Source organism: Protopterus annectens, chromosome 1.part2, assembly GCF_019279795.1.
Source record: "Protopterus annectens isolate FY-2018-M chromosome 1.part2, PAN1.0, whole genome shotgun sequence".
Classification (NCBI taxonomy): Eukaryota; Metazoa; Chordata; order Ceratodontiformes; family Protopteridae; genus Protopterus; species Protopterus annectens.
The window spans coordinates 657,958,739-657,980,586 of NC_056727.1; the positions used below are offsets into that span (position 1 = coordinate 657,958,739).

At 40.2% G+C, this 21,848-nt stretch overlaps 1 protein-coding gene across 2 annotated transcripts in view; it reads right to left on the reverse strand.

The window, feature by feature from the left end:
• Positions 1-17,479: 17,479 nt before the first annotated feature.
• The window catches only part of LOC122790628 (cytochrome c oxidase assembly protein COX20, mitochondrial), a 283,384-nt gene continuing 279,015 nt past the window's right edge, over positions 17,480-21,848 (reverse strand). For both annotated transcript variants that reach the window (XM_044058162.1, XM_044058155.1), the window contains exon 4: positions 17,480-18,595. In XM_044058162.1, the coding sequence (XP_043914097.1) occupies positions 18,451-18,595 (145 nt within the window). In that variant the 3' untranslated portion in view covers positions 17,480-18,450. The remainder of the gene's footprint in view (positions 18,596-21,848) is intronic.

A 21,848-nucleotide genomic window follows, 5' to 3' on the forward strand; every position in this document is an offset into this window, starting at 1 on the left:
GTGCATTGTCACAGTGTCGTACATGTCACTGTGTCCTTCTCCATATCTGTAGCTGTCATGTGAGGTACATACCGTGGCAGCCATTGTGTGGTGTGGAGGGGTACACTGACCTACATGTCCATAGCTGACACACCATGTCTGCTGACACATACCATGTACAGGTATTCCAGAAATAGTGTGCCACTGTGACTATCATTGGGGGGAGTATTGTACACATTTATGACCCTGTTCACCCCTGACACATGCAGTGGTGGGCAGCCAATCACATATCTGGTGGTTACTGGTGTAGGTGATTTGAAATGGGGTATGGTACTCCAGTTTCGACACTGGTGCTCACTCCATGCCTTTGTCACCAGGCACCTGTTGCAATACATCTGTACACATGTGCCTCACTCAGAATATATATACATTTCTCTCTCTCTCTCTCTCTCTATATATATATGTGTGTATATATATATATATATATATATATATATATATATATATATATATATGTATGTATATATATGTATATATATGTCTGTATACATATTCACATATATATATATATATATATATATCGATGTACATATATGGAGAGAGGGGGGAGTGTGACAGAGAGGGGGTGAGAGTGACAGAGCGGGTGGGACAGGGGGAGTTTGAGATTGTCATATACAGTCATATCTGTAGATAGATTTGTCTATGTATATGTATCTACATATATCTATATCTGTATGTGTGTATTACATACATGTTTTTACATATTCTATCTATCTACATCTGTCTATGTATTCCTACATCCCTCTCTATCTATGTATAGGTTAGTATGAGCATATGTATTACTACACTATTTCCGACGTGCAAGTGGTGCATACTTTCAGTACTTCATAGTTACCATTGCATGTGTTGTAACACCTTTCTGCCTACTGTTTGTACATTTCACAGGGAGTCTGTGGGGCATGCTTGTAACTCAGTCACTGTTGCTATGTCTAGCCTCTTAACTATTCAAATATGGCAGTGTCAGACCTCTCAAGTGTACAGATATTTGCAGGATGTCCACATTTTTGCCTCATATTTTGGTCCATATCTCATAAACAGCTTTTTCTGGCAAATCACTCAGGGCTCAAGTCAGACTATAGTGACAAACATTTCTGTTTCAGACTTCATACCCTTCCAAACATCCAACATAATGCAAAACCTGTTACTCTCTCAACTGTCTAAGTTTGTTGGAGCAATATTTGAAATGTGTCCCTGTTTTTGGGCCTTTGCTCCACATTTTTTATTACTTAGTCCGGATGTGTTGCTGTAAGAGGTTGTGGGGTATGGGCAGTGATCATCCTGCTGTGAGTATGTGTGTGGCTTGCAAGGTGCTACAGTGACATTATTACCTACTAGCTACCAACTAGCATGGCTGTTTCTGTTCACACACTAACATTATAGAAATCCACTACATTTGACAGTAAATATACATGACACGCTTTGTGTACTACACATCCTATATTCCCTTTACATTCATTCCTACTATTGCATGATATATTTACTGTAGCACAATGTTCTTATATAACAGTCATGGCTTAGTGGTAAGTCATGCAGACCACTGTTTCCAAGGTCCTGGGTTTGGGACTGACAGTGGGATTTTATTTTGCTTTTGAGCAGACTACAGGCCTTGTCATTCAGAGTGACCAAGGCACTTTTAAGCAGTTGCAACCGGGTTACCGCTGGTTTGCGCAGAGCTCACGCATGCGCACTGGCATTCATCTCCGCTCACACCCGCTAACAACTGCTTAAAAGTGCTTACTCTTGCACACACCCGCGCTAATTTTCTTTGAAAGAAATGAAAATGGGGAGACAGGAAAGTGGTGAAAAAGGGTTCACAAAGAGGGTAAGACAGTAGGGAAACAAGCTCGGGTTTTGCAGGAGGGATGTAGGTAAGGCCCATAGCTGCCCATTTCTTCATCAGCAACAGCTGTGCATATGAAACAAAACGAGGAAGCCAAAACCAGGATCCACAACCATAAATCGTGACAGTTATCCACCACAGCAAATTCAAGGATGCAGGAACACCAAACACGAAGATTAAAATTCTTTTCTTTTATTCCAAAACGGTAAACACACAGACTAAGCGCTTTCACCAGCCAAGCTGGTATCATCAGAGTCTGTTTAACACCAATTCATTCATACTTAAATACACAACCACACACCCTAACTCACACAATTAATCAATTATTCCATTAATTCCTTAAAGGAATATCCATCACAATAATGAAAATCAAATAAGTAAAAATTATACATAATGTTCAACTTCATTTATCTATCTGAAGGTACATATTGTTGTTTTCATTTCTCAATCAGAATATGTAAACCCATATCCATGATGCCCACCCACAAATTGTTTAAAAATGCAAGCTTAAAAGTCAAAACTTACATAGATTATTTACACTAAATAAATTAGTAAATTTATTACATGGTTGAAATACATTGCTAATGTATGTAATATATAATCAATAATATTTAATGTTTAATACAGAACGCACACCTTAAGCATATCATATTACACTAGCTCTTAACTTTAAATGTGGTTTTAAAGAAATATGGTCATTTAAACCTGGAAATCTGGTGGCATTCAATCTCATCTGCCACTCGGATTCCAAAACTGCCACCCTATTGTTGATGTCACCAGGAGTAAAAGGCATCACCCTATCTATGATGAAGAACAAAAATTTAGTAAAGTTGCCACATACCCTACTGTGCAAATACAAGGCATTATGCACATCCCTATTTCTTATACATCTATTATGCTCACAAATTCTTTCTCGTAGCTTACGAGTAGTCATGCCAATATAATAAGCATCACAGGTGGCACATGATGCTATGTAGACACAGTTTTTTGTGTTGCAGTTGCATAGACCAGGGCATGCCAATGTACGTCCATAGCTCACTACGCACATATAACTCCCTTCAGCTATGAATCTACAACTACTACAGTTGCCACATTTACTCATCCGAGATCTAATATACCTTTTACCCTCCCTTTCTAAAATATTTTTGATGTTATTCCCTCGACTAAAAACAATTTTTGGACTTCCTCCCAACAATTTTCTTGTTTGTTCATTGATACAATGATCCCAGTTAGTCCTTATACTATTACAAAACTCATTGGCCATATCATTGAACCTCAAAACAAAGGTAAGACTGTCTTTCTTTAAATCGGTCCCTTCATTATTTGTTCCTTGTGTTAACATCACATTATCCATACCGTTAAGTATGGGAATATACAAGGTCTTTCTTTTCCTGTATATCTCTTTTTTGGTTTTCAATAGTAAATTCAATGGGTATCCTCTCTCCATAAATAAACCTATCAAGGTATACATCTCTTTCTTAAACAATTCATCATTACTAACCAACCTTGATAGTCGGACCATCTGTCCTTTGATCACCCCTTTCCTCTGATGGAAGGGGTGACAACTTTTGAAATGTAACATGGAGTTAGAGAAACTGGGTTTCCTAAATATGTTACTCACAAGTTTCCCTTCTTGTTTGAAAATGGAAATATCCAAATAATTGGTTGACATCTTATTCCATGTGTATGTAAATCTAAAAAATTCCGTAGTTTGATTGATGTAAGCCATGAAATCAATGACTTCGCTTTCACTACCCTTCCAAAGGATTAAAATGTCGTCTAGGAACCTATTATACATCAAAATGTGCTCCCTAAAAACTGATGATAAAATATGACATTTTTCCCATGACAATAGGACTAGGTTGGCATAGACCGGGGCACAACGGGCCCCCATTGCCACCCCTTTAATCTGTTGGTAAGTTTCACCTTCAAATAACAGGTAGTTACTGGTCAAAATAAATTTCATGAATTCAAGACATATATTAAGTCTTTCCAAATCAAAACTTACACTACTCAATAAGCTGTCATGGAATAATTCCAACCCCTCGTTGTGGGGAATAGTTGAAAAAAGATTCACCACATCAATAGTTAGGAAACCATATGACTCAACATCCACATCACTTATTGCTCTAAGCCTCTCCAAGCAATGCCAGGAATCCTTTATAATGTGGGGTGTATCCAAAAGTGCCTTCTTACAAAATTGGTCCACAAAGGCTGCCATAGGTTCTGTCTTAGACCCCCTTGCTGAAACAATGGGTCTAAAAAGTAAATGGTCAATGCCTTTGTGGACCTTGGGAATTCAAATAGTTTTGGTAATTTTGGAAACTTCACACTAAGGTAATCAAACTTGTCCTCATTAATAGCCCCTTGGTAAATTGCATCCAATAAATATAGGTCAATTTTACTATATGCCCTGTTAATTTCGTGCCTTGACACCCTACTATAAGTGTCTTCATCACCTAACATTCTTCATCATAATCCCATTGTAGTCCATTTTATTCATGATGACCATCCCACCCCCTTTATCGGGGCGCATACATCTATAGTCATTGGTCACAGTTAATTCATAAATAACCTTTCTCTCATTAACAGATAAATTATCCTGTATCTGCTTTTGTTGTGCACATATTCTCCTAAAATCACATTCAACCATTTGTTCAAATACATTAATATCAATATTTGTGGGAGGCATAAAAATACTTTTCCTTTTCATAACTGTTGTGTCAGTTTTGGAGTCAAAGATTCCTGTCCTCACACCTAGGTTTGAAAAATACAAGTGGAGGTTTAACTTCCTCGTATATAACTTTAAATTTACTAACACCTGTGTTATATCCAATCTGTGACACGGGACAAAACTAATGCCCTTACTAAATAGCTCAAAATGAGCTTCACTAATGGTCATGTCAGTATAGTTATATATCATGAAACCCCCACTCTAACACCTCATGTTTCATTACAGGCTCCTCTTCCCCTTTGGTGGAATCTGACAAGTTGGACCATTCTCCTTCACTAACTGCAGTAACATTTCCAAGTTCATTGTTACTGCACAGTAAATTCTCTTCAGGAAAAGTAAACGGTTCACACCTATAACACTCGTCATTATTTGACTCAAATGAACTTAGAATAGCTTCAGACCGTTGTTCATGCCTATCCCTACCTAGGAAACCGAAGTTTCCTTCACTACATTGATCACTTGTCATAAATACCTCATTCTCACAACATTCAACCACACTCTTATTACAAACGTAAGATACAGTAAAATCTAAATCAAAACAAACTTTAAAATCAGCATACACTTCATGATTACAATGTTTGTCCATTAATATCGCTGATTCCCTCTCCTCAGTGAATAGTTGTCCGAGGCATCCCTTAATTGAGGCCTCCTGCTGAGAAGCCTCTTGGACCTGCGTGGATAATTCTCGGCCTCTAAAAAACAGCATCCTCTTCCTCAGGTATAGATGCTACCGTAAAAGTTTGAGCGCCCTCCGAGGCTGCCATAGACAAACTACCAGTTCGCATTTTTGAGTCTTTTCTACCCGGTGGATATGCCAGCCTCTTTTTATATTTGTTGGTATCTCTAATTAGTTTCTTTTGTTTGGTAGCCCTACTTTTTGTCACAAACATTTCTACATTCCTAATCACTTTATCAAAATTGCTCTTATATTCAAAGAACAATAGATCTGTTGTTATACTTGTGTGCAACATATTAATTTCCTCCCGAAGTTTAAACAGTTTAGTATTGCTGTTGCGTATAATAATGTCAAGCAATTCCATACCTGTTTGGTCAAATAGGGCGACCAATTCATTGAAGCTGTCCGAATCAATGTCCACCCCCATAGGTAGCTTCCAGACTCGTAGTCCTCTAGGGACCCGTTTCAATTCCTTAGATTTGTTAAGAAAAGAATTGTCTAGCTGCATAGCCCTGTATTTCCTACATAGCTTCTCATATTTGTATATCTGTTCACGCAAGGTAAGCGGGTACTGCTCCTTTCCACCACCGTTATTACAAACGGTTTCCGGCGCTTCCTGGTTACTGTCGAAGTTCGGCGCCTCAAACCAGGAATTCAACTCATAGGTGCGGGTTGCACCCGTCGATGACGTTGATCGCTCAGGTCCTGTCGGGCTTCTACGCCTTGTATCAACCTCATTGCTATTGGTTAATGCTCCGCTGTAAGTGTTAGGGTTGCTGGAATGAATTACCCTTTGTCCTGGGGTAACGCCATCAGTTGAATGTAAGGTGAATAAACGTACCTCCGAGTCCGTCGGACTAACTTCAACAGCATCCTTTTGGGTCTGTACTTCCCCATACACCTTCACTAGTTTGCCAATCACGTTAGTCAGTTCTCTGAGAATTTCCTCCATGCCCGATGTAGCGAACCTCCAAGAATAGTGCTGGATAGAATATGCTCACAAGAAACAAAACGAGGAAGCCAAAACCAGGATCCACAACCATAAATCGTGACAGTTATCCACCACAGCAAATTCAAGGATGCAGGAACACCAAACACAGCTGTGCATATGTTTGTAATTTGGTGTGACATTTGAAACCTTCCACCCATGAGAGAGGTGTAAGGACAACAATAATACTTGTACAGCCAATTGTAATTGACAGTTTCCATGTCCAGCAGATGTGTGCAAAATGGGCAGCTTTGTATGGGGCATAATTTTTTTGTGGGTACAGAGTGCCTTTTTTTTTTTTTCTTTCAGGTGAGAGTGGTATGTCAGGTACAGGAAGTCGGTATAGCTGGGGAGGTAGGTTGGGTAGGTTAACAGACAAGACAAACAAGACGCATACAGGGGCAGTGTATGACACATGTGGGGGGGTTACACAACTGACGGGGACGGATGTTTGGATATCTCAAGCCCATGAGCCCACAGAGGAACTGAGATCCCCACCCATGGGCAGTTGCCACTGTGCCTTCACTGCCCAGGACGGGGCTGTGCTGGGGGCTGTGTAGGCCGGGCAGCAGGCACACTCGTTAGTTGTACCACCCATGCCTCAAGCTGGCATAGGGGTCCAAGAACAGCATCCCGAATCTCCCTACGCACCACAGTCCGGACATTACGGAGGGTGAATGGATGTTCTCCTCCGGCCACACTTGCAGAGGGTGGACGAGCCCCATCCCCTGCAGCACTTCCACCCTCAGGTGGCACAGGGCCACCAGAGGGTCCGGCCTGGGCACTACTGCCAGGTGCACTTGCCAGCTTAGTACGGAGAGGTGGGTCCGCTGGAACCCGCCTTCCCTTTTCGTCCTATGTTTTGCATTATGTTATGACAGTTTGGGTTAGTAACGTACAATACCATTCACAATTAGTTGTAACAGCATGCATTAGTATTCCCATTAACCAAACACCCATATATTCAAACCATTGAACAGCAAGCATAACACATGCATAATTTGAACAGCAATACACAATCCAACAACATGCAGGGTTGATTGATGGCAACAGGCCATCAGGTCTGGATGTATGAACAGGGCAGATGCATCAACGTACATGCAAATATGTATGAACCAACAGGACAAATGTCCAGGGGTGTTAATTGTGATTGCACATACCAATTTCACGTGGAATGGATTATATGTGGTTATAGGGTAGGGTGAAGGGTGAAGAAAATTGAATGAACAACTTCAAATAACAATACATATGCTGTACATTTCTAATAGTTGCAGATATATACACACTACAGTTCTGCCTACAGTTTCCTATGTAATAACTACTTCAGGTTGGTGATAGGAATGTTACTGCTACATCAATATACATTTTCATTTTTATTCATACACATTCATATCTGGCTCTGTTCAGCTACATCATCCTGCTACATTTGCTTTATATAGCTATAGACAACTGTGGATGTTTGGCATTTCAGACAACCATACTATCTGCATATTGCAGACTGAGAGCAACATATCCAGATTTTGGGACACACATTCCAGCTGCGGTACCATTTTCAACACGTTACTGTTTGGTTCTGCCTGTCACATTCATTTCATTCTGTACTGACTGCAGTATACTTTATTCAGGAGTTATTACTACTTTATTGGTGGATTCATAACTCTTTCTCACACTCTCTCACTTGTTTTATTTTTACAATTCAGGATGGTACTTAATTCTAGGCTTTATTGACATGTTTTACCTGTAGTTATAACGATCCTTTCCAACAGTCTCACTTCTGTCATGTTTCTGTATTTCAACAGGGATATATTTCACACATGTGTTTTACTCAGCTTCTGCAGCTGTACTTTTCAACCTGCTGCAGGTTATGTACTATTATATTACAGGTGGGACATCTTTATTTCAGACTTATTTAATTTTTATGTTTGGATTACAGGCTGCATCACACTTTTGTAATCAAGCAATACTTGCAAACCCTCTTACACTGTTACTTGCACATTTTATTAATTAGTGACTACACTGCACTCTTTTGCTAACTGTCATACTTTTACAGGGACAGAATTACTGACCTGCCTGGTGGCGCAACCGTGCCAGCCTATCGCCATAGGCTCGACGGTTCGCAGAACGGACACCTGCAGCTGTAATATAAATAAAATAATATTGGAATACACATCTCCATAATATCAGCTAGGTTAATTTCTTACATAAATAATTACATGTAACTTACTCAGTAGTGGGGCGTTGGGCATTTGCCGGGCCTCCTGGATCCAATGGTTCAGTTGGTCCTGCTTCCGTCTCTTCAGGTCCGCATGGTGGTGATGGACCTACTCACCAGTCCTTGGTATCCCTGTGGCACTGGTGAGATTATGAGCCAACCGGTCCCACGCCTCAGCCCTATATGCTCCCCACAGGACCTGGCCCTGCATGAGTTGGGCCTCATGATTGTGGACAAGGAGCCAAACCATACATTTGGACTCCTCAACGCCCCACCTCTGTGCTCGGAAGCAACTACCCTCACCTACACCTGACATCCTGGCTGCAAGTCGGTTCTACAATCGGTTATGCTGTGTATTCCCGCCTATGGGGCTTTTATATGCCGTTTTCCCCGCACTTATCTGTGATTGGCCATTTTGGAATTGTATCAGCTTCACAAAACCTGCTTTGTCATGCTCCTCTTTCTATTCATTCCTATATATATATGCTATTACTGCATTTCTAAGTGTAACTGTCATGGCTTAGTGGTTCAGTACTTTGACTATGGTGCATGGTATCCTGGGTTCGAACCTGGCCATTGCTTTTTATATTTTATGTCTGTCTACACAGGCTAGGAGGTGTGTCTGTGTAAAGGCAGTTTTGATACAGCTTGCTCAACGCTGCCCGTCGGTTAGCTTGTTGGTGCGGTGCGCAGCTCCGCGCAAACAGATCACGCTGGTTTACGCGTGGTTTGGCTGTCAGCACGCATATTACGCTCAGCTCAGCTACGGGCACACAGTTTCAGCGTGTTAAAATGCTGCTCAACCCCGGGCACTCATTTTACACCTGTTAAACCAATGCTCACCTACGGGCACTCATTTTATACCTGTTAAAACACTGCTCACCTACAGGCAGATGTACTCAACTTGTTAGACTGTAGCTCAGCTATAGGCACATCTGACTTTTTTTTTTATTATCTCACATTTCTTCAAAATACATGGCCCATTTCATTACATTTTACATAAAATATAATTTTATATGTGTACATATATGTCAGGGACTTGTTTCGTGCTTATTTCACTAAAAATAAAAATTGATGATGTGGGGGCTCGAACCATGACTGCCTGCTCTTCAGCCGACTTCTCTACCACTACGCTATTGCTTTTGGGCTTACTTTGCATATTTAATTCTTATATGCTTTTCCACTGACTGCTAACTGTGGCTAAGCTACGGGCACGCCCGCGCAAATGAACGCACTCACGGGCAAACATCTTTACAATTTAAAAAAATATATAAGATGTTCATTTCTACATTTTATGTTCGTAGTCTGTGGGGGCGTGTTGTGTTGTGTTTATTCTGTCGTGGGGGTTTACTTTTGGGACTTTTAGTCTTCTGGGGGCGTGTCCGTTTGTAGGGCTCGGCCTACGGACACGCCCCCTACTGTCTTCCACGGACCGTGTTAGCCTTAGGTGTGATTCAGCATGCCCTCATGCATATGCATGACATGCTGACGTCACACAGTTTAACTGCAGCCTCCGTGTAAGTCTTGTAACTCTTACACGGAGGCTTCGTGAATCCTGCCCGTTGTCTTTAAGACTAGTACTTGAGATGCTGAACCAATTAATAGTAAATTGGATAATTAGCCTATTTTGTTTCAGGTTATGCCATACAACTGCATTAGTTCACTTTTGTTTTATGGTCTGAAGAAGCATTTATGTGAAAGCACTTACATTTTAATAAAAATATCTATATTCAATGTTAATTTGGATGAAGCTGTTGTATATTTGAATCAAGCCTGGCTCGTGCTGTGGTCCCGCTCTGTTTTGGATTGTCTGCAATTAATTTTTAAATAATTTCAGTACTAATTTGTTTCTTGTTCAAACCTCACTTTGTGTACTTATTTCAAAAACCTCATCGCATTTTTTCATTTTATTACTATCCCATCGTCCCATTCTATATTTAATATGCATTTTAAGGAGTCCCATAGTATGACTTTACTAACCTGACCATTATCATTCAAAGATTAAAAAAAAAAAAAAAAAAAAACTCAATTTGTTCCTTAAGGTAACTCAAACTCTTAATTTCATTGTGTATTCTGGGATTCTATAAATACTCTGAAATTCCCCTATATCCATTACTATATTAATATTAAGTGCAACATGATCAGAAAAAGGAGAGGAACAGTTTTAAAATAATTCACTTTATTAAGTAAATCTATGCAGACATAAATCCTATTGATTCCAGTTTACATCCCATGCACATAAGAATAAGGACTGAAGAACAATGGACTTACTGTGGGCCAGTAAACCTACTCCGGGCCAGTAATCAAGAAGCCTCAGTTGTCACCACTGGCTCCAGTGAGGGAAAGCCACTAGGAACAAAAATAGATACACACAGTATTTTCAGATGCAGCTGTCTGCACCAAGCACAATGTCCCTTAAAACACAGGGAGCACACTCCAGGCTTGGGGATGGAGACTCTGTTTCACCAGACCCCAACCAAGACTCAACACTGACCACTTTGGAGCTCTGTGTTCCTTTTCCAAGTAACTGACACACACACCTATGAAATGCTGGTACAGATTTACCTGCTGTGCCCCCCTCTGTCCAGACTACAAGGTAATTACGTTGTCAGCTACTCTACAGGCTCTTACAAGGGTACCCAATTATACAGAGAAAAATTAATAATACAAATGGTAGAGTTTGACCAATGCAGCAAGGTTTTCAGGAGAGGCCACAGTGTCACTAAAATAAGCATAAATAATCTTAAGATGTTAAAAGTATTCTCTAAAAGACCAGCCACAATGAAAGGCATAGAATATTTAATAATAAATAATAAAATAGAAAATGTGAGAATACTGAATATCTAGTTACAACAAATACCATTGTTTTAATCATAGGAGATATAAAAAAAATAACACAGCTGGATAGTCACACAGATGCAGAAAAACAATACTTAACTAATCTCACTATATTTTCCTGACTGGCTAAAGAATTACTATTCCCTAGTTAAGCTACTACAGCAAGGCAAGATGATGAGTGTTGAGTTGCTTGCAACAGCAAGGCAAGATGATGTGTGAGGCTGTGTGAGATCTGTAAGAGACCTTTTCTGTCAGGTTCAGAAGAACAAAGTGCTGCTGTGAGAGTTCCGTTATATCTTGCATTAATATCTATAAATTCATTTCAGTGCTGGTTATAGAATGACATTGCATCTTGTCACCTAACTCTGGTACACTACACACACGCAGCTTTGCTAAGATCTGTTGCAGCATCTGAAAGCTAAAAAACAATTTCAAAAACTTCCACCCTTCCAGGGTAGCTATCAGTTTACCCCTATGGACGATGCAGTAAAATTCTTAGACCTGGTTTTCCCAGACATTTTTGTCTCTGGCTGCAATCAGACCTGTTAGATAATTTTTATGGCCTAAACCAACCCGTTTCATTTTCAACCTATTTTTCAAAATTATCTGGACTGAGATTAAACTCTTCCCTTCCAGAATTCTCTGTTAAAACCTATATATTAAATCAGTTATAATAATACTGTCAGACATACATGTATATCTCTTTTCTGTCCAGCACGACCCACAGTTGATGCATTTTTAACACAAGTAACTTTACAAATATATTTTTAAACACAAGTACCTGTACAAATCAATGTGATAGTCAAACAACATAAAATTCTTTACGAAACTTCAGCAAGCTACGCTGGCATATATTAAAAATGCACTGCCCTACTCTCCCTGGTACAGATGGCACTACTTCATATCATCACATTTATCTTCTGATTTTACTAGTAAATCAGCTAAATTATTATTGCTAATTTGTCCACTTCCGCTTTAGCTGATGCCAGTATTTTAGTTTTCTTTTGTTCAGTTGTATCTTCTACACAAGACATGCTGTTAAAATTCCCTGCTAAAATTAAACTACCCTTACAATTACTTTGTAGTAGGTTTAAGTGATCTTTAGCTACTCTTGCACCTATTCCAGGGATCCAGTAAAAAATTAGCTAATGTAGAGAGTTTGCCATTATATTTAATTACAAATGTATAAATTATTTTAGGATCATTAAAGGATTTCATGATCTCGGGCATTACAGTGGATTATCTCCAAAGTACATCAGTTCCTCTCCTCTTTTTGTTAAAAGAAGCAGATGATACATTTCATAACCTAAGTTATTAAAATATCATACATCTTTAACCTAAGTTATTAAAATATCATACATCTTTATCTATCAAGTGAGTCTCTTACAAGAATACAATGTCTCCTCTATTTAATCAGTGTTGAGTCTTGGTTGAGGTCTTAAATTTTTGGCCCCTCTGAGGTACTGCTTTAACAGAGGATGAGAAAAGAGGGGAGGCTCTGTGTTGTAATGAGCTGAAATGGCAGAAGCATGGATTTTTATGGAAGAAATAGATAGGCCCTTGTGAAGCATCTCAGTTAAGTATTGCAGAGTCTGAGGAATGTTGGGCATTGCTGTGCTTATTCCTTATGCTTGGTTCCAGGCACAGAATCTTTTCCACTTGTCAGCATAAGATTTTCTAGTACATGACCTTCTAGCCTCCACAATTACATCCATCACAGGTTTGCTGAGAGATGTAACTGGTGAAATTAGTTGATTAGCCATGCTGCAAGATTCAGAGTTTGGAGCTGTGTGTGCAGAACTTGATAGTTCTACTGAGACAGTAGGTAAGGTGTTTGAGGCAGGTACCACGGAGGAAGGTGCGACATATTGCGTAGGAGTGGGTACCACTGTTGGCGAGGCCAGTCTGGAGCAATCAGAATCATTTTTGGTTTTTCCTGTCTGACTTTCAGTAAGACCTTGGAGAGCAGAGGCAGAGGGGGAAAGGCATAGGCTGATCGGTTTCTCCAGCTGAAGGATAGAGCATCCACTTTCCAAGCTTTTTGTGATGAATTCCAACTGACAGTTTTGGGTTGAGGCAAAAAGATCTATGTCTGGGCTCCTCCATTTGCGTGTCAACATGATGAGGATTTGTGGATCCAGTTTCCATTTGTGTGGGTCCATAAGATTTCTGCTTAGTTCCTCTGCCACAGTACTTTGCTTTCCTGGCAGGTATTGAGCTTGTAGATTTATTTGATAAGTCAAGGCCGTGTTCCACAATGCCATGGCTAGTCTGCAAAGGGGGTACGAATGGGTACCCCCCTTGCTTATGTACCACATGACTATGGTGTTGGCTGTCTTTATCAGTAGTTTTCCTGGATGAAGATAGTCCTTGAAGGCTGTCAGAGCATTCTGTACAGCTAGCATCTCTTTCTGGTTGATATGTAGGTGCTTTTGATTTGGGCTCCATTGGCCCTGAATGCATCTCCCTGCCATATGAGCCCCCCAAGCATAATCTGATGCATCTGTAGTCAGGGTTTGGGCGGCAGGGAGTGTAATTAATGACAGTCCCTTGTTTTGGTGGCAGGCCCCTGCCCACCATAGGAACTCTAGCTGCAGGCAAGGAATGATAGGAATCATTGTTTCCAGGCTGTGACAATGTTGACTCCATAAGCTTTGTAGGTACCATTAAAGTTTCCTCATATGCAGTCTTGCATATGGAATTATTAGAATGCAGGAGGCCATGAACCCAAAGGCCTGCAGAATTTGTCTTGCAGATAGTTGGGTTTTTGTGGCCACTTGTTTGAAGTAAGTCATCAACTGAATTTGTTTTTCTGGCATAAGGTAAGTCATCTGGGCAGTTGTATTCAAGCTTGCACCCAGGAATGTAATTATTTGAGAGGGTACCAGTTGTGATTTCTTTTCGTTTATGATGTACCCTAGCCAAGTTAGAAGTCTTTTTACAAATGCCAGATGTTTTAGAAGAGTGTCCTTGTTTTCTGCCTGAATTAGACAATCGTCCAGGTATGGATAAATTTGAATATTTCTTTGCCTGCAAAATGCAATTACTGGTGCCAGGCACTTCGTGAAGACCCTGGGCGCAGTAGATAAGCCAAAGGGCAGTGCAGAGAACTGGTAATGCAAATAGCCTGCTTTGAATCGGAGGTATCTTCTGCAAGATTCCCTGATTGTGATATGCAGGTAAGCCTCTTAAGTCTAGAGTTACCAACCAAGCATCCTTGCCTAGCATAGGTAGTAACTGTTGTAGAGTCAGCATCTTGAATTTTGGAATGTCCAGAAATGTATTTAGAATGGATAAGTCCAGAGTTGGATGCCATGATTTGTCTTTTCTGGGTACCAGGAAGAGTCTTGAATAAAAACCTTGTCCCTTTTCCTTTTCTGGTACTGGTTGAATAGTCCCCTTGTATATGTGGGACATAACTTGTTTGTGGGCCTCTGCTCAATGATTTGGAGGCAGATCTGGCCATCCGTTTGGGATTGGCAACGTGTGGAAATGAAATCTGTATCCTTGGGATACTACATTTAAAACCCATTTGTCCTGGGTAATCAGTTGCCAGTTTTGTGCATGAAGTCCCAGTTTATCCCCCCCAAAGGGGCAGCCAAAAGATAAGTGCTTGGTGATTGTAGTGGAAAGTCATTGAGACTGTTTACCGTAGGAAGGTGCCTTTGCCTTGTTACTTCCAGATTTGGAGGTGGAGGCACCCCATTGCTTTGTTCTATAAGTTCCTTGAGACTGAAACCTGGAGCCTTTGGAATGTCTGAGTTTGACCTGAGCGGCTCTGGTGGGTACTGAAAAGGACCAGTTTTTAGTAGGCCAGTGCCTACTGAACCTGGTTGTCTGCACTTGGCAGATAAAGCTAAATCTATGCAAACTGTAAAATATTTCCTACATCTTTTTCAAAACTTCTTCTGTCTTATTACCAAGTAGACTGTCCTGTTACAAAGGAGCATTCAACAATTTTGCTTTAACATGGTCAGGCAAATTTTGCTCCTTGAGCCAAGCATGCCTTCTTATCACAGATCCAGTTACAGCAGCCCTGCAAGAGGCCTCCAAGGAATCAAAACCACATTGCAAAATATGTTTACCAACTTGTTCAGCTGAATGCAATAAATCCTGCAACACTTTATTTTCCACACAGTCAGGAATCAACACAATTTTCTGTTTAAGTAAGCCCATGACATGCTGTTTATATTTAAGCATATGAAATTGACAGTTTAAAGCCCTGATTGCCAGGGTTGTAGACGTGTAAACCTTCTTACCCCGTCTATCCAGTGCCCTGGAATCTCTATCAGAAGGGGTAGGATTTTTAGCAGTAGAAGCCTTAACGCCCTTGGGACCCTGAGAAATGGTTTCAGAGTCAGCCGTAGGGTTTTTAAAAAGGAATTTGAGAGAGTCAGGAACCCTGTAATATCTGTCTGGCTTACTAGGAGCAGGAGGCAGGGAATCAGGAGCCATACTGGACTCTGAGAAAACAATGTCTAGAACAAGAGGTATAGCCAAGGGCCTATGCTGAGGAAGAAGAAGGAAATGAGTCTCTTTTTAGATTCTGAGAAATCCTGACTCTCCCAGTGAAAGTGTTCCCTTAAGGTATGCAAAGTTTCTCCAAAAGAAAAATCCTCAGGAAGAGAAGCAGAAGGGATGGAATCTTCTGCATCAGAGTCCTCATAAGTGGGAATAGGTAATTCCTGATCAGAAGAGGAATCAGAAGAAATAGAAACCTGATCTGAAGATTCATAGTCAGTGCCTTGCCTAGGCCTCTTAGCAGGAGGGGGATGGGTACCCCTGATCAAGGTAATTAAATCCTCAGCCATTTTGATCATTTGTTTTTTAGGCACTGAGGCCTGAACACATGGCCCAAGCATTGGTTTTTTAGACATAGAAGTAGTTTTTGGCCTTAATTTTGAAGATGTCGTCGGTTTAATATACAAATCTTTAGGCCTGAAAACACCCTCAGAAGCCAGTGCCTGCTCAGCGGCTCCGGACCCATCTAAGGTAGAGACATCCGCGGGTTCAGTACAGTATCTCGCAGCATACCGAACTCCGAATGGGTCTCAGTAGAGGCCTGCAAATCAAAAGTAGCGTGCATCATGGGCTGCGAAAGTGCCTCACTGAGTACCAGCGAATTGGCTTAGGAGAAGCTTAGTCATCGGTTTTGGACCTCGATGGTCTGTCTCTGTCTTTTTCTTTGCGTTTTTTAGGTATTCCGATAGTTGGATTGCTAAACGACATTTTTGGACAGTTAAATCTTGAGCCAAAATATTTAGAAGCAAAAATATACTGATGTTTAATAGTGCGTGGATTAAATTTAGCACAAAACCGACAGCAAGGCACGTTGTGGTCAGGGCTTAGGCAAGGAATACAGTACAAATGAAAATCCTTATGAGGTATTTACTTCCCAAAAGTAATACAATTATTAACTTTTACTGACATCGGTAAGTAGCAAGAAAAAGTTTCCCCAATGGGGTACTTAGCTTTTAGTTGAAGACTTCAGTTCTAAAACGAAAATTTCAGGAGTCGGCTGACTGGCACTTGCGAACTGCTTCTGCTTTGGGCACCGTGTGGCAAGAAAGACTGATGTAATGGCGTTGGCTGCATGTTTTATACCCCTGACGACCTGACGTCATGGAGTAAGGGACAGCAACCGACGCAGGACCCAAGACTTTGTTAATCAGGCCGACTGAGGGCAACCTGCCAGCAGATTACCCGAATGTAATGACTGCAACAGTGAAACACGAAGAACATCAGAAGTGGAAGTCTTTGTGCAGGATCCATTTCTCACACAAAAGGTATTTTTTTTTTTTTTTTTTTTTTTTGGGAAAACATTCTAAAAAAAGGTTTTCAATAGAGTATATATCTGGATAACTGTGGTGACAAGCTCACCATTGGACTGACAATGCTTTGAAATATGGTTTTGTGCATCAGACTACACATCAAGAAAGAAATGAAGATGGCACCAGCGGACGTCAGATGGCAAAGGATGTTCACTGGCTGAGGGATGGTGAAAGACCCTGGGATTCGGGCTGGTTGTGGGTTTCTGCATGGACCTAAAGACTCGATACTGAAACACTGACTATAGGATTTTCTTGAGTAAAATATATATGCATATGAAATATACCTGAAAATGCAGCTAAATCACAGCCTCACAAACTAAATCAAAAGGATGTTTACTTTTATTACAGCTTTTAAACAATAAAGACTGTACTTTTTCATGCTTTCTTTGCACACATTTGGTACTGAGCATATTCAGTAAAAGAAAAACAGCTTTACAGAAAGTCACTTGCTGGTTTCAACACCACAGTAAATGTCATATAAATACCAGCTTAGTGCAGGACTGCAGTCATGTTAAGCTGGCGTATTATTTTACATGTAAAGGTGTCCTCTATCCAGACAGTTCTACACAAAGGCTGTCATAGTTTTCATAGTTCTGAGCACAGGGAAAGCCCAAGCCAAAACTGCCAAACAATCCGAAGTAGTGATATCCTTGTAAGTCACCCAGATCAGTGTAATGACAAATGAAAAGTATACGAAGAATGGTCTCATTTACGTCAACAAATAAAGTGAATTAAACAATCCCAAAGGAAAAAAAAAAAACATAACACCAAACAACTATAGTTGCCAGCAATGAACACTCTTCAAAAAAAAATTAGATCTGTACATTCTACTTATAAACTTTATATCACCACCAAATACAGTGCCTCGTCCGCTTCATAGGGTTTTTAGTTCTAAGCAGGTGTCAAAGGAAAAACAGATGAAGCAAAGTCTGTCTGCCAAAAGTATCTCCAAGTTCAGTATTACACATCCAAACTAGAATAAGGTACGACAAGTGTGCACTGCTACATAATGTCACAGGATACATGGCTGTACTAAGCTGCGACACAAGGACTATGGGCAGCAGAAACTTATATTCTCTGAAGATTGGTACAGTAACCACCCCTAACACTAACTAGACAGAATTCCTTATAGGCCATTCTGATACTGCTTTCTGAATATGGAAGATGAGCAGATGAAGGGCATAAATTGCTGATGTTATAGTTCTTCAGATGGATTTAAAATCGGCAAGGCAAATATTTTTGACTATATGGTGACTAGAAAGATGCTAAAATATGTTTCAGGTATGAGTTTTCTATGACTTGCTGCCATGATTACTTCTGTCTTGTTTACTTGCTGGGTCCAGACTGGTGCCTTCATACATAATTTTATTCTTTATGCCCTCACGGACCGCTCTTTGCTGAATTCTTACATTGGCATTATTGTATCTGCAATAGACCCTAAAGCAGGAAAAGAAAAACAGTGAAAATATCAGCACTATAAAATCATAGACTGGGTGTGATTTCACAATAAAATTAACATGGTTTTGCTCAGCTTCAAACTGTATGCAACACATGCCCAAATTATTCTTTATTCATTTTTTTCATACACATTTATAACAATATGGTTCATCAAATTTAATATACAATGGCTTGCCCTTACTGCTCTCTACACAATACGATAAAAATAAACAAGTAATTTCTTTAGTACTCATTAGGCAGCTTTAATTTTACTTATTGGCTGATTTTGTGGTGCTGAGATTTTGGCCCTGACTATGCTCCAGATGACCTGGGTTTGATAAGCAGGAAAGAAGGTGGAGAAGTAGACAAGGAAGGTACAAAAGTGAGCAGACAATGCCAGCTTGCCCAACCCAGGGAGGGGGGGGGGTGTACTCCATGCAGGAGCTTCCTATGGGGAGGGGCAGGATTTCAGCATCTGCAACAGCTTGAGATGGAAAGTGTACTAGAATCACAGTTTATGAAGTGTGCACTCACAATGACTCCATCACAGTGGGCACTGTACTACCTTTTGTCCAAAAGAAAGGGGGAGTAAGAAGCAAAAATGGTCTCCTAAACACCTGCCTTGGCCATGATTCCCAAGTATCTCTTCCCTTTCACAGTGGCATAGAACTCCAGGGATTACAAAGAATAAATGTGCCAACATTAGACAAGAGTGTGAGGTTTGCAGGAGTGGGGGTTAACTTTTAATTCTCCAAAAGCAGATATTTATGTTCAGCACTTTGTTGGTTTCTTTTGTAAGTAGCACTAAATGCCAACAGAACAGATCAGTTGAATAGTATCAAAATAATGGAATGAAAACACCTTGCTTCACTAGGTTTACTTAAAGAATTTCATATGGCTTCTAGACTTTGAACTAGTAAGATGCAGCAAGACAATATAAAGTCAGAATACAAGGATCAAAAACTCTACTTGCATACAGTTTCATGTTCTTCAAAACAGTATATATTTTTTTCTATAGGTTAAAATATTTCTGGGTTAAATACAAAATACTCTTACAATGAAAAAAAAAGTTCAAATCATGAATGGTGTGCTAGGGCTGTAATTATCAAAAAGGGCATATTCTGTACATGAAGCTTTCCACTCAATTCGTAAGTGTTTATTCTTCCGGGTACTTAGGCTGATACCAGTGCAGTTTTACATAGCAATGTATGTATTGTATACCGGTTACTGTACTATTAGTCAAGTGTTCCATTTGTCGAATGCAGGTCCTGGTGTCAAATGCTGCTGAATGCAGGATTTGCAGACGGCAGGAACAGTCAAATGGTACCTCATCAAATGTAGGTATGTGGGAGTGGGTAACAATGTCAAAACTTTTGTTTATACCAATACTTTCAGCATTGGGGCTGTTTGGGAGAAGGACAGATAGAGAGTGTGTGTGTGTGTGTTCGTTCGTAAGTGTTCCTGGGTTAGCAATAGATTAAGGGCTAGGGAAGAGAACAGGTTTAGTATTCTGCTTGTGTAACTGTTATGTGTGAAGTGCGAGTCATGTTTTGTGGTACAGGTGTTTATTACCCTAATATATAGGGTTGAGATTAGGGATAGGGGCATGGTCAAGGTTAGTGTCAACTCATGACTAAGGGCGAAGCATTGAGGAGTGAAGCCACCCCTGCCCACGCTTACTCATTTGTGCTACTTCTACCCCCTGCTCCTAACCCCAGCCCTACACATTAGGGTACATAACACCTTTCCCCTAACAGTACCACTATAAGACAATGCATGTCTGCAGGTTTGCGGCACCTTCTTTTTTTTTTCACATGATTAGAAAAGCACACTGTTTTCCTTTTGTGACCGGTGTAGTGGTTTATGGAAACTGTGCTTTGACCAATGGTAGGTACAACAATAAATTCTGATTAAATGCGTCCCACCAATTTATGGGGGCAACCAACAGGCATATACCCCTACATGCTATACTAAATTTTACAATGTACTCTGGGTACAGATTTTGGATTACTGATATCAAATACCAAAGTTAAAATCCTTGATTTTTAAAATTAAAAAACGATTTATATGATTGATGAGAGCATATTGTTTAGAGACAGCATTAGCTACATTTGTTAGATGTGACTAGATGACAAAACTTTCTATGGAACATGAAAAACTACTTCAGACTACATTTTTGCAATTCTAAAGTAAAAAGATTATAAGAAATGCGTCTGAAATCAATATTTTTGGTTCAGTGCTTTACACGTTAGCTAACACATTTCAGAAAGAAATCAAAATGCTAAAAAAAATATTTTTGTTAGCATAGCTTACCCATAATGCACTACACTCACCCAAGCACAGCAGATTGAGTTTGCTAATTCATCATACATAGATAATCAGGACAGGAGAGAAGGAAAGGAAAATGAGGCTCAGACATGGGACATAAATGTCCTGCCATCTTTCATAGATCCTCTTAGAAGAGTAAGGCAGGGGTGGCTGGATGTGAAAGTGAGGAGGAATGAAGATGGACAACACAGATGCCAAGTTATGGTGAGACATAACTTTTTAATCTGATGTTGTCTTCTTCATTCAGAGTCCCCAGCTACATGATTGCTGGGTGGCCCTCATGGAATGATGTACCGAAGTACCATCAAGAGAAAGGAAGCCCTGCTCCTAGACACAATATCCACTTTGTAGTGTGCAAAAAAAGGTGCAACTGTTTGACTAGGTGGCTGCCGGACAAATATCAATGGAAATTCTGGATGAGAAGGCAGAAGCAGCAGCCATACATCTAGTAGAATGCGCTCTTGGAGGTCATGGCAGTCTTGAGCCTCGCTGGGAATAAATGTGTGATACAGTCAGTGATCCATTTGGCCACTTGGATTTTAGACACCATTCAGCCTAGTTTGTTAGTAGAGAAGGCTATAGACAATTGGTCTGACTTTCTGTATTGCTTTGTTCTATGCAGATAAAAACGTAGTTGTCTAAGAACATCAAGGAGATGCAGAATATACTCTCCTTTCTTGGAAAAATTAGGAAAGAATACTGGTAAATGAATGGACTGGTTAATATTGTTTTCCTTGGCTACTTTAGGTATAAAGGAGGGATTGGTACGCAGAGAAACCCTGTCTATGAAAAGTTATGTATGGAGATTTGGAAGATAAAGCTTGTAGTTCGGAAATTCCCTTCACTGAAGTAATTGCTACTAAAAAGATTGTCTTCCATGACAAAAACTTCAAGTCACAACTAGCTGCTGGCTCAAATGGTCCTC